This window comes from Suncus etruscus, chromosome 9, assembly GCF_024139225.1.
Source record: "Suncus etruscus isolate mSunEtr1 chromosome 9, mSunEtr1.pri.cur, whole genome shotgun sequence".
In the NCBI taxonomy this organism is placed as follows: domain Eukaryota; kingdom Metazoa; phylum Chordata; class Mammalia; order Eulipotyphla; family Soricidae; genus Suncus; species Suncus etruscus.
In genome coordinates, this window is record NC_064856.1 from 63,446,425 (window position 1) to 63,460,890 (window position 14,466).

Below are 14,466 nucleotides of genomic sequence, written 5' to 3' on the forward strand. Positions count from 1 at the left end.
ACAAAGTCTATCCTAAACAGCCTACTCAGAGACAAATTACACAATCCAAACCCCCAATTGTAACAAAAAACACCCTACACAACACAAATGCACAACAGTCATCTCTGTCAATAATCTCCCTAAATGTTAACGGACTAAACTCTCCAATTAAAAGACTCATAGTAGAGAACTGGATTAGGAAAAATAAACCGGACTTCTGCTGTCTGCAAAAAACACACCTACAACTACAGGAGAAACACAGGCTTAGAATAAAAGGATTGAAAGTAATTATTCAGGCCAATGGAAAACAAAAAAGAGCAGGGACAGCCATTCTTATATCAGACCAAATTGCATTCAACCTCAAGAAAGTGATCAGAGACAAAGAGGGTCACTACTTACTGATCAGGGGAACATTAGATCAAGAAGTACTAACCCTGGTCAATATCTATGCACCTAATGTAGAGCCAGCAAAATATGTGAGGCAACTGCTCGCAAACCTGGAGAAACACATGAAGAGAAACGTAATAATAGTAGGGGACCTCAATAGTCCACTATAACCACTGGACAGATCCACCAAACAGAAAAATAGCAAAGAAATAAGAGCTCTAAATGAAAAATTAGAAGATCTAGGGCTAAAGACTTATATAGGGCCCTCCATCCCCAGAAAGCAGAATACACATTCTTCTCAAGCCCACATGGAACCTTCTCCAGAATAGACCATGTCTTAGGATGCAAAGCCAACCTATATAAGACCACAAATGTAAGGATCATTAGAAGCACCCTATCAGATCATCAAAATTGACTTCAAGAAGCAATGGAGAAAAACTAATACCTGGAGATTAAACAACATGCTGCTCAACAACAGCTGGATCAAAGAGTAACAAGGAAGAAATAAAAAGATTCCTTGAGACAAATGATAATGAAGAGACAACTTGTCAAAACTTGAGGGACACAGCAAAAGCAGTAATTAGGGAGAAACTCATAGAAATACAGGCCTATACAAGAAACAGGAAAATGACAAAATCAACAGTTTAAAGGATCACCTCAAGGAATTGGAACAACAGCAGCAGAGAAATCCAACCACAACCAGAAGGCAAGAAATAATAAAAACCAGAGCAGAAATAAACAACAGAGAAACTAAGAAAATAATACAAAAAAATCAATGAGACCAGGAGTTGGTTTTTCGAAAAAATAAATAAGATAGACAAACCACTGGCAAAACTCACCCAAAAAAGAGAGAGAGAGAGAGAGAGAGAGAGAGAGAGAGAGAGAGAGAGAGAGAAAACACCTAAATCAGTAGTATCACAAATGAAAGAGGAAAGATTACAACAGAACCCCAAGAAATACAACATATCATGAGATCATATTATGAACAACATACTCAGCTAGGCTAAAAAACCCAGTAGAAATAGACAGATTCTTGGGGAAAAAAATCCATCTTCCAAGATTGGAAAAGGAAGACCTAGAAAGCCTAAACAGACCGATCACCTCAGAGGAAATTGAAGATGTAATTAAGAAACTCCCTAAGAACAAAAGTCCAGGCCCAGAAGGATTTACAGGTGAATTCTATCAAACATTCTGAGAAGACTTACTACCACATTTCCACAGGCTCTTCCAAACCATGAAAAAAACAGGAATCCTCCCCAACTCCTTTTATGAGGCTAATATCACACTCATCCCCAAAGATGGCAAAGACACCACCAAGAAAGAAAACTATAGACCAATCTCACTAATGAACATAGATGCAAAGATACTCAACAAAATCTTAGCAATCCGAAATCAGCACTTCATCAAAAAGATCATACATCATGACCAAGTGGGTTTTATACCAGGAATGCAAGGTTGATTCAACATATGCAAATCAATCAACATTATACATCATATCAACAAGAAAGACAAAAACATGATCATATCAATCGATGCAGAGAAGATTTTGACAAAATCCAACACCCTTTCATGTTAAAGACACTCAGCAAAATAGGGTTAGAAGGAACCTTCCTCAAGATAGTTACAGCTATCTATGAAAAGCCTACAGCCAACATTATACTTAATGGCGAGAAACTAGAAGCATTCCCACTAAGGTCAGGAACTAGGCAAGGCTGTTCACTCTCTCCACTCTTATTCAATATAACCTTAGAAGTCCTAGCAATAGCAATCTGACAAGAGAAGGGAATCAAAGGAATCCAAATTGGGAAAGAGGAACTCAAACTATCTATTTGCAGACGATATGATGATATACATTGAAAACCCTAAAGAGTCCACAGTAAAACTCCTAGAAACAAGTAACCAATACAGCAAAGTGGCTGAATACAAAGTAAATACCCAAAAGACAGTAGCATTTCTATATACAAACAACAAAGTTGAGGAGAGAGAGATTAAAAATACAATTCCATTTAAAATAGTATCAAAAAATATCAGGTACCTAGGAATCAACCTTACAAAAAGTGAAAGACCTATACCAGGGAAACTTTAAAACACTCCAGAAAGAAATTGAAGAGGATCTAAAGAAATGAAAGAACATCCCATGCTCATGGATAGGTAGAATTAACATAGTCAAAATGACTATCCTACCCAAACTACCGTATAGATTTAATGCAATCCCTATCCAAATTCAGACATCATTCTTTAAAGAATTAGAACAGTCAATCACAAAATTCATATGGAAACATAAAAGACCCAGGATAGTCAAACACATACTGAAAAACAAGAAGTTGGGTGGCATCTCCTTACCTAACCTGAAACTATACTCTAAAGCCATAGTGATCAAAACAGCATGGTACTAGAAGAGACAGGACCTCAGACCAGTGGGTCAGAACAGAATTCCCAGACATAAACCCCCAGATATACAGCCAACTAATATTTGATAAAAGAGGCAAGAACTTGAAATGGAACAAAGAAAGTCTATTCAACAAATGGTGTTGGTACAACTGGAAAACCACATGTACGAAAGTGAAAATTGACCCATACCTCACTCCTTATACAAAAGTCAACTGAAAATGGATCAAAGACCTTGAAATCAGACCCGAATCTATAAAGTTTATCGAGAATAAAATAGGCAGAACACTCGAAGACCTATATTATCAAAAAGGTCTTCAGGACGGTGCACCAATGGCAAGAATTTTAGCATCAAACATAAACAAATGGGACTACATCAAACTAAAAAGCTTCTGCATGGCGAAAGAAACCTTACTTAACACAAAAAGACATCATGGCTTTATTTGGTTTGGGGGGGCTCAGCTTTCTGAGTGCTTTGTATGTTCTAGATGTATCTAGATTTTTTCCCATTCTTTTAACATCTTCTTGTTGAGATATTTTAAAATCATGTCATGTATGACTTCTTCACTGTTAATGAGCCTATACCACAGCTTCTTAACCTCAGTTTATTACTCCACCCTTCTATTTAAATTTCCTATCATTGGGTGAAGATGGGCAGAGAAAGAGAAACCTCCAAGCCTAATCCTTCAGTCTTCAAAGGGATCTACTATTAAAAACTCACTCTTGACAGCAGAATGCTAGAAAACCAATGAGAAAAATGTGTACAAATCCACCAAGTTCAGTAAGTGAAAACAGTAATACAAATCATGAAAAATACCATCAAGCTTTGTAAGATCTCACATAATGATTTTATTAACACCATGGTAAGAATGTTTAATGAGCCTAAATAAACAATGGCACAATTAGTCAGCAAAGCACTAAAACTATTAGCATTGAAATGAAACTAGTAGGTAATATAAAGCTAGGTGATATAAAAACTCATTAGAATCTCTGACCAGAATTATAAGATTGAGAAGCTCCAAAATGAGTTGGAGAAACTTCTAGAAAACAGCTGAATATAGAAGAGTCTAAAAATAAATTAATAGCGGGCCTGGAGAGATAGCACAGTGGCATTTGCCTTGCAAGCAGCCGATCTAGGACCTAAGATGCTTGGTTCGAATCCCGGTGTCCCATATGGTCCCCCGTGCCTGCCAGGAGCTATTTCTGAGCAGATAGCCAGGAGTAATCCCTGAGCACTGCCGGGTGTGCCCCCCCAAAAAAAAAAACCAAAAAATTAATTAATTAATTAATTAATAGCACACCACAGAACTGAGATAAACTCAAAAAGTACAATGTGGGGCTGAAGTGGTAGTGCAAGCAGTAGGACATTTGCCTTGGACACGCTAAGCTAGGACAGACCACAATTCAATCCCCTGGCATCTCATATGGTCCTCCAAGCCAGGAGTAATTTCTGAGTGCATAGCCAGGAGTAACCCCTGAGTGTGGCCCAAAAACAAAAACAAATTTCAACATTCAAATTATTAAGTACTTTCTCTCTTTCCTTTCAGCACTTAGTTCTTGTCCAGAATGATTAGTTCCAATTATCAATGTCCTATTAGACCCTTTTCTACTCTAACTGCTCTCACCTCTCTTTGTGGTGTGCTTTCTACCCTGGGATAACCCCAACAGACCCTTATCTCTATTGTCTCTGGTTATTATTACCATACTATCTCTTATTTTTCTTATATCCCACAAATGAGATTATTCTACATCTATCTCTTTCCCTCTGGCTCATTTCACTCAACATAATCTCCATGCCCATCCATGAATAGGCAAATTTCATGACTTCACTTTTCCTAATGGCTGCAAAGTATTCCATTTTGTAGATATATCAGTTTCTTTAGCCACTGTTGTCAGGCACCTGGGTTGTTTCCAGATTCTGGCTATTGGAAATAGTGCTGCACTGAACATAGTAGTGCAAAGGGCATTTTTGTATTGTATTTTTGTGTTTCTGGGGTAAATCCCTAAGAGTGGTATTAATGGATCATTTCTAGCTTTCTGAGGAATGTCCATATTGTTTTCCAAAAAGGTTGGACCAGGGCCCGAAGAGATAGCACAGCGGCGTTTGCCTTGCAAGCAGCCGATCCAGGACCAAAGGTGGTTGGTTCGAATCCCGGTGTCCCATATGGTCCCCCGTGCCTGCCAGGAGCTATTTCTGAGCAGACAGCCAGGAGTAACCCCTGAACCCCGCCGGGTGTGGCCCAAAAACCAAAAAGGTTGGACCAGTCTACATTCCCATCAACAGTGAATGAAAGTCCCGTTCTCTCTGCATCCACACAAGCATAGGTTGTTCTTATTTTTTGTTGTGTGATGTGTAGTATAGGAATGATTTTGTTTTTAAGTTTTGGACCAGAGCAATAGTATGGAGTTTGTCTTACATGCAGCAAAGCTGTGTTCGATCCCCAGTACACAATATGGTTCCCCAAGCCCACCAGGAGTGACCCCTAAGCACAAAGCCTGGAGTAAGCACATAGCATTGCTGGGTGTGGCCAAACATTTTTTTTTGTTTTTTGTTTTTTTGGTTTTTGGTTTTTGGGTCACACCCGGCGGGGCTCAGGGGTTACTCCTGGCTATCTGCTCAGAAATAGCTCCTGGCAGGCACAGGGGACCATATGGGACACTGGGATTCGAACCAACCACCTTTGGTCCTGGATCAGCTGCTTGCAAGGCAAACGCCGTTGTGCTATCTCTCCGGGCCCCCAAAAAAAGTTTTATTAATAACAGGGAAACAGAAGCCAGAGCAATAGCAGAGAAGGTAGGTAGGGCATGCCTTGCACTCATATCCCATATTTGCTGTAGATGTGTTGCGGCTCAGCAATTCTAGTAGGTCATAGTACGTTCACGAGAGGAAAACGGGTACATGAGCGGACGAATATAAAATATGAAATAGAGACCACACAAAGTATGGGGACCCACGTCTATTAGACGAGAGACCAACTTTACTTTTCAGCTGATGATATTTTAAGCACAACTCTGGCATTCAGGGAAACAAAGGGCAGAGGATCGTTAGGAGGGACAACACAATGGTACTGGACCCTAGAATCTACCTATCAAATAACTACCCGATGTAGGTGAGAAAGAGCCCTGCTAGAGGTAAGGCGAAACAGGAGATGGAGGTGTTCTGGTTTGCAAGAAGTTCACAGCCTCCGGAAAGTAGAATTCAAGAAAGGCAGAAGCTATTGTTTTAGCACCAAGAAGCTGAGAGCAGGAAAAAGCAAGTTGCTGGGAACTGGGTTGGCTCAACCTTTAAGTTGCAAATATACTAGCCATCGGGGAATTTAGCAGTCTTTGGTGCTGAAAATTTCTCTAAGATTACAGGATAACTAAGGCCGAGTTTCTGTAGTTAGCAAGGGAGGCAAAACCAAATAAATAAAAGTAAAGTGATATGTAATGTCACAGCCATGTCAGAAATATAGCCAGTAATCCACGCAGGGGTTATGGTTCACTTCCACCAACGGGCATTCTGACTGAATTATTTCTTGGGAAAAATTAGGCACTGCACCAGGAAAGCCAAAAGACACATCTGGAGTGTGCCTCCCTTGATAATGGAGACATGCATGCTGCATGCCTTGACACATATTGTTCCCTAAGCTTAGATGATTGATGAATTGATTTCTGAACACAGAAAAGCAGGAATAATCCCTGTCAGGTGTGACCCAAACCCCTCCCCAATAAAATAGTAACAGGTAATACAGAATTACTACAAGGAGATCCATGTATGAGATGCCAGAGTTGAACACTTACTTTTTTATATAAATGAGAAAACACTGTATAACCTGTATTATTTTTGTTTATACAGCTTAAAATCATAGTACTCAATCATCACAAATTGAATTTTGTTGATTTATTGTCTGATACTTATATTTACTATTATTTAAAGCTTTGTTGAAGCAAACAATATGAAATAAGTTTGGTTTGTGTCTCCTAAAAGGACAGAATGAGGATGGGAGGGAACCTGAAGACATTGCTGAAGGAAAGTTTATGTTGGTGGTGGGATTGGCACTGAATCTCTGTATGCTGGAAACAACTCTATATAAATAACTCTAAATCACAAAGTCTTAATAAAAGTGAATTTTTTTAAAACCACCAGTCACTGGGGCTAATATGATCACATGATCATATCAATCGACGCAGAGAAAGCATTTGACAAGGTCCAACACCCATTCTTGATCAAAACTCTCAGCAAGATGGGAATGGAGGGAACCTTTCTCAATATAGTTAAGGCCATCTACCACAAGCCAGAGGCAAATATTGTCCTCAATGGAGAAAAACTGAAAGCCTTTCCTCTAAATTCTGGCACAAGACAAGGCTGTCCTCTCTCACCACTCCTATTCAACATAGCACTGGAAGTACTCACTATAGCGATTAGGCAAGAAAAGGATATCAAGGGAATCCAGATAGGAAAGGAAGAAGTCAAGCTCTCACTGTTTGCAGATGACATGATACTCTACTTAGAAAACCCCAAAGACTCTATCAAAAAGCTTCTAGAAACAATAGACTCATATAGCAAGGTGGCAGGCTACAAAATTAACACACAAAAATCAATGGCCTTCCTATACACCAATACTAATAAGGAAGAAATGGACATTAAGAAAACATCTCCATTCACTATAGTGTCACACAAACTCAAATATCTTGGAATCAACTTGACTAAAAATGTGAAGGACCTATACAAGGAAAACTATAAAACTCTGCTCCAAGAAATAAGAGAGGACATGCGGAAATGGAAGCATATACCCTGCTCATGGATTGGCAGGATTAACATCATTAAAATGGCAATACTCCCCAAAGCACTGTACAGATTTAATGCGATCCCCCTAAAGATACCCATGACATTCTTCAAAGAAGTGGACCAGGCACTTTTGAAATTTATTTGGAACAATAAACACCCTCGAATAGCTAAAGCAATCATTGGGAAAAAGAATATGGGAGGAATTACTTTCCCCAACTTTAAACTTTACTACAAAGCAATAGTTATCAAAACAGCATGGTATTGGAATAAAGACAGGCCCTCAGATCAGTGGAATAAGCTTGAATACTCAGAGAATGTTCCCCAGACATACAATCATCTAATTTTTGATAAAGGAGCAAAAAATCCTAAATGAAACAAAGAAAGCCTCTTCAACAAGTGGTGTTGGCAAAACTGGGTAGCCACTTGCAAAAAATTGAACTTAGACCCCCAGCTAACATCATGTACGAAGGTAAAATCCAAATGGATTAAAGACCTCGATATTAGCCCCAAAACCATAAGATATATAGAACAATACGTAGGTAAAACACTCCAGGACATTGAGGCTAAAGGCATCTTCAAGGAAGAAACTGCACTCTCCAAGCAAGTGAAAGCAGAAATTAACAGATGGGAATATATTAAGCTGAGAAGCTTCTGCACCTCAAAGGAAATAGTGCCCAAGATACAAGAACCACCCACTGAGTGGGAGAAACTATTCACCCAATACCCATCAGATAAGGGGCTAATCTCCAAAATATATAAGGCACTGACAGAACTTTACAAGAAAAAAACATCTAATCCCATCAAAAAATGGGGAGAAGAAATGAACAGACACTTTGACAAAGAAGAAATACAGATGGCCAAAAGACACATGAAAAAGTGCTCCACATCACTAATCATCAGGGAGATGCAAATCAAAACAACGATGAGATACCACCTCACACCCCAGAGAATGGCACACATCACAAAGAATGAGAATAAACAGTGTTGGCGGGGATGTGGGGAGAAAGGAACTCTTATCCACTGCTGGTGGGAATGCCGTTTAGTTCAACCTTTATGGAAAGCGATATGGAGATTCCTCCAAAAACTGGAAATCGAGCTCCCATACGATCCAGCTATACCACTCCTAGGAATATACCCTAGGAACACAAAAATACAATACAAAAACCCCTTCATTACACCTATATTCATTGCAGCTCTATTTACCATAGCAAGACTCTGGAAACAACCAAGATGCCCTTCAACAGACGAATGGCTAAAGAAACTGTGGTACATATACACAATGGAATATTATGCAGCTGTCAGGAGAGATGAAGTCATGAAATTTTCCTATACATGGATGTACACGGAATCTATTATGCTGAGTGAAATAAGTCAGAGAGAGAGAGAAAAACGCAGAATGGTCTCACACGTTTATGGGTTTTAAGAAAAATGAAAGACATTCTTGCAATAATAACTTTCAGACACAAAAGAGAAAAGAGCTGGATGTTCCAGCTCACCTCAGGAAGCTCATCACAAAGAGTGATGAGTTTAGTTGGATAAATAACTACATTTTGAACTGTCCTAATAATGAGAATGTATGAGGGAAATTGAGAACCTGTTTAGAGTACAGGCGGGGTCGGGTGGGGAGGAGGGAGACTTGGGACATTGGTGATGGGAATATTGCACTGGTGATGGGTGGTGTTAAAAAAAAAAAAAGGAAAAAAAAATAATCAAAGTACCAAAAAAAAATAAAAAATAAAAAAATAAAAAAATAAAACCACCAGTCACTGGGGCTAATAGTACAATGAATACTGCACTTGCCTTGCATACAAAAGTCCCCCAAACCCGCCAGAAATAATTCCTGATTGTAAAGCCAGGAGTAATTCCAGTAAATGCCCGGATGTGGGTAAAACAAAAATAAATAAACAAACAAAAAAAAAACCACCAATCATAAGTATTTGATAACTAGAGCAGCCATTTTAAAGTAATAGCTTTTTTTTTAATTATAAAAAGAGATGTCAGAAGGCCAAAGAGATAGTACAGCAGGTGGTGTACTTGCCTTGCATACAGATGACCTGAATTTGATGCCATAAGGAACTCCATATGGTTCCTTAAAACTGGGAAGACCCAGGAGGAAGTCCTAAACATTGCCAGGTACAGACCAAAACCCAAAGGATGAAAAATAGGATATATAAAAATCTGGAGAGGCTCTATTGCAAGTAGGGCAACTGCCTTGCAAGCAATTGTCCCAGTTTAATTCCCAAGTACAGTTTCTCAATCACTGCCAGAAGTGATTGATCCCTGAGCAAAGGAGAAAACCCTGAGCATCACATATCACCAAGTATGGTCCCAAAACAAAACAAAACAAAAACAAAAACAAAAAAAATAACAAAAAAGATTTTAATATCACAAGATATTTTTAGTCTTTGTAAGAAAAATGTGATCTTGATTATCAATGACCAGAATTTTACATTCAAATTAAATGTTCAATAATTTTCCCTAAAAATATTAAGTATAATATGCTATGAAAACATGCTTACATACCTGTAATGTGTGGTTTATGTGCTTCCAATAAACACTTTAAAGTATCAGAGTATAAAGTGTTCCCAACCAGGTATTCCTCATTAAGTCAAATAGCACAAAATGAAATCCTTAAAATAATCTAAAGGGGGCCCGGAGAGACAGCACAGTTTGCCTGGCAAGCAGACAATCCAGGACCAAAGGTGGTTGGTTCGAATCCCGGTGTCCCATATGGTCCCCCGTGCCTGCCAGGAGCTATTTCTGAGCAAACAGCCAGAAATAACCCCTGAGCACCACCGGGTGTGGCCCAAAAACCAAAAACCAAAAAAAAAAAAAAAAATCTAAAGGGCCATAATTATAGCTCAAAGGTAGAGCACAAGTCTCACATGCCTCCAGCCCTGGGCTCAATCCCTTGCACCACAAATAAAAACTAACTCCCCACATCTTTCCCTCCCTGCTCCTAGAAAGCAACACAGAAAAATATTCTTTAATACACGTTGCCTGCTAAAATTAGTTTCATTGTGCTATTTGAATTTTAAATTAAGCAATAGTCACTGCAGAAAAGCAATTTTAGCATACGATAGCAACACAATATAAATTCACTTAATTTTAAGTTCATAAGAGTAACACAAGTTTTAAATTATCTTGTATACATACACATACATACATATACATGTTTAAGAGCACAGAATAAATCCTTATTGTATAAAAATTAAAGTTCTATAAATATCTAATCTGTTTTATCAGATTTGCCAATTAAATTATGGCATTTATTCATGAAGTCAACTAAGATGACATTATTTAAAAACCAAAATAAAAATTCAAATAAATCTAAATATTAAATTAAAAAGAAATGTTTCTAAATATAATTTTAAGAGAAATATAAACATACAAATATTTTGTGAAATAGCTTTCGTCTTCTGACACAACCAGAAGAAGTTTGATTCGATATAAAATTCCACTTTATCACAGCTTTGATATGTGAAATACATTATTTTCTACCTACCTTGAATGTTTATAAAGTTTACGAGGTCTACTATGTAATTTCCGATCCCAATTCTCTGGATCACTGGAGTTACTGTCATAAAGATGAGGCCGTCCTGCCATCCCACTTCAAGCTTTCTCACACTACTGCTCTGAAAGCACACATGTAGCACCCATAACCTACATAAAAGAGGTTGACCTTTAAATCTATTCCATGCAAAATAATAAGGTCACAGAATTTTACATACTTCTTGATATTACTGTGACATTTAAAAAATGACTAATAGGACGATAGGACTATAAATTATAAGACATGCAAAAAGGTCGCAAATCAGATTAAAATAAACATCAGAAGTTCTTTTAGGTACTTTTCATTTTATTCTTCTATTACATTCAATACCCCTATGTAATTGTTGAATGACATGCTATTTATTAGTAAATATACTTAACTGCCATCTGAGTACCTCATGTTTCTTATATCAATGTAGCACTAAAAAAGGGCAAAAAATATTCCACAGACTGATAGCAAATACAGTATTTCTCTTTTTGTTTTGGAGTCACACCAAGTGGCGCTCAGGGGTTACTCCTGATTCTGTGCTCAGAAATCAATCACTTCTGGCAGGCTCAGGGGACCATTTTGGGATTCGAGGATTCGAACCAACATCTGTCCTGGGTTGGCCATGTGCAAGGCAAATGTCCTACCACTGTATTATCGCTCCGGCCCCAACTACAGTATTTCTTAATTACTAATAGTTAAGCTTCTTACTAATAAAGCATTCAGCAAGACCAAACAATGTTATTCCTTAAGTTAAAGATCCTGAATAGTATTTACTATTTGTGAAAAAATATAAGCATGTAAATATAATGATGCTTCCTTACAGTACAATTAACACAAAATGTTTGATCCATATATCTTATACCTTTTTATATGTGAGGCTTTGGAACTGTTATTTCTATTATAATCATGAAAATAAAAAATCACTTGATAAAAAGATTAACAAAATACTTAAAATAGTTATCACTTGTAATATTATCAACTATCTAATATCTTCATGATCACTTTATAAGATAGGCCTTATAACTTCCATACACAGAATACAACAGTCTCAAAAGTTTGGTAAATTTGCCAGCAAGTCACAATGCTGATAAATGTCAGGACAATGAGAATTTACTCTCCAAAATAAAGTCTTGATCTTAAAAAATGGTCAGACTTGGCATACTGTTTAGAAATAGGTCAGACTGACTTTCAGATAATACAAACAACACTGGAGGATTGCTACAAAACAAAATGTTATTTTCATTTTTTACCTTTTATCATAAAATTAAAAATTCTCTTTAGATTTATTTCAGTTAATGAAAATGAAAATCAAAAAAGAGTAGTTTAGTTTAATGTAAGCTTTTCAAAGGTAAGGAGATACATCGATCCTATTTTTTAATCTTAGAGGTTAGACTGAAATCTCAGATTTTCAATTATTTCAAATATACAAAGCTAGCTAGATACATAGAATACAGCTTTTCCTTATTACCAACAAACTTTCCTTTAAAATTTCAAATTGCGGGGCCGGAGAGATAGCACAGCGGTAAGGCATTTACCTTGCATGCGGAAGGTTGCTGGTTCCAATCCCGGCATCCCACATGGTCCCCGAGCCTGCAGGGGGCGATTTCTGAGCGTAGAGCCAGGATAACCCCTGAGCATTACTGGGTGTGACCCCAAAACGAAAAAAACAAAAACAAAAAAAATTTCAAATTGCAGGGCCAGAGAGATAGCATGGAGGTAAGGCATTTGCCTTTCATGCAGAAGGTCGGTGGTTCAAATTCCGGCATCCCATATGGTCCCCTGAGCCTGCCAGGAGCAATTTCTGAGCATAGAGCCAGCAGTAACTCCTGAGCACTGCCGGGTGTGACCCAAAAACCAAAAAAAAAAAAAAAAAAAAAAAAAATTCAAATTGCATAGCTTTGTGCATTCTATTAATATCTCATTATAAATAATATTACATGGGAGCTTTTATATAAATATAAATGTGTGGACTTGGAGGATCCCAGATCCAGTTCCAATCTGAATGTGTACAATGGCTTCCTCATACCAAAAAGCAATTCAGTTTGAATTAGTTCAATTTTGACAGTATCTACATAAGACAATATCATATTTCACAGGTAAAGGTTCAATATCCCAAAATCACCATCCACAGATTCCCAACAAACTACAAATTAGATGTTTCCATAATCCCCACTGTCTCAGACTGAAATGTCAGTCACAGGTCATATTTTCACATGCAAGACTTAAATATATCTATCTAAATATCAAAGGTTTCCAAGTTCATTTAATTTGTAAGAATGACTGAACTCAGGAAATTTCTTTACTAACTAGACCATCCATTTAGTATAAAGTCTTCAAATCAGGAATAGTCAGATGGAAGAGATGCCTAAGACAGGAAAGTCATTCACTAAAGGTAAGAACATAAGAAAGATCCAGGAATGCTTTTTTTCTCCAAATCTCCATATTTAACATCCCAGAAGTTCCTGAAACCCTTCCTTTTGGGGTTTTGTTTTGGGCTCAAACCTAGCAGTGCTCTTGGCTCTGCACTCTTGGCTCTGCACTCAGGGATCACTTCAGGTGGGCCCTGGAGGACCATATGAAATGTAGGGAACAAAACCTAGGCTAGCCTCTTGTAAGGCAAGCACTTAATTCACTGTACCATCACTCTGGATCCCTTTTGGGATGTTATGGAGGCCTCATAACATAGATACGGTTTCCCTATTCTTCAACCTGTGATCAAAGACTGGTGCCAGACTGTGGAAATTCCCTAATGATCTACCAAAAATTTCACACTACACAGCATCTATATGATTGAGGTTCAATGCTATTTCCTGTTTCTGTCTTAGTTATTTGCCTCAGGCTAAACATTTGTATTTTTTTCCCAGTCCCCAGATGTCAAAACACTTTGAAACCTGGATTAAAGCACTGTCCAGAACTGGAAAGAAAGTATAGGGATCAACATGCACATAGTCAACCCCAGCTAGATCTCCTGAACCACATAAGGCTTTCAAGTGACACGAGGAATGATCCCTGAGCAGTCAGAAGTAATCGAGCCATCTGGTATAGTCCCAAAACAAACAAATAAACAAACAAACAAAAATGATCATTGGCCTCTGGCAACTGAACTCAATTTATAGCTTTTTCAAGAGTCAGAGATATACTTATCAAGTAGGGTGCTTGTGGCCAACCTAGATTTGATCCCTGGCATTTGATATGACCCCCCCAAAAAATGACAGAAAGGATCCCAGAAGGCAGTTAAGAGTAAGTCCGGGGGAAGTGGGAGGGGGGAGGAGCCACCAACATGAGTTCAATCCAGATATCTCATATTGTTCCCAGAGCCTGCCAGGAATAATCCCTGAGTGCTGGCAGGTGTGGCCCCCAAACAAAAATAACAAACTACAAACATGTTTGTAATTATGGT

The 14,466-nt window shown here is 38.0% G+C and overlaps 2 protein-coding genes across 5 annotated transcripts in view; both read right to left on the bottom strand.

Annotated features, from left to right (window-relative positions):
- Positions 1–14,466, bottom strand: part of LOC126018963 (40S ribosomal protein S4, X isoform-like) — a 965,922-nt gene that overhangs the window by 609,296 nt on the left and 342,160 nt on the right. The gene's annotated exons all lie outside the window — the stretch shown is intronic.
- The window catches only part of BTBD10 (BTB domain containing 10), an 81,932-nt gene that overhangs the window by 56,306 nt on the left and 11,160 nt on the right, over positions 1–14,466 (bottom strand). The window contains exon 2 of one of the 2 annotated variants that reach the window (XM_049781045.1): positions 11,031–11,188. The exons of the other annotated variant lie outside the window; for it this stretch is intronic. Within the exon in view, the coding sequence (XP_049637002.1) occupies positions 11,031–11,131 (101 nt within the window). The 5' untranslated portion in view covers positions 11,132–11,188. The remainder of the gene's footprint in view (positions 1–11,030; positions 11,189–14,466) is intronic. 2 annotated transcript variants of the gene reach the window in all.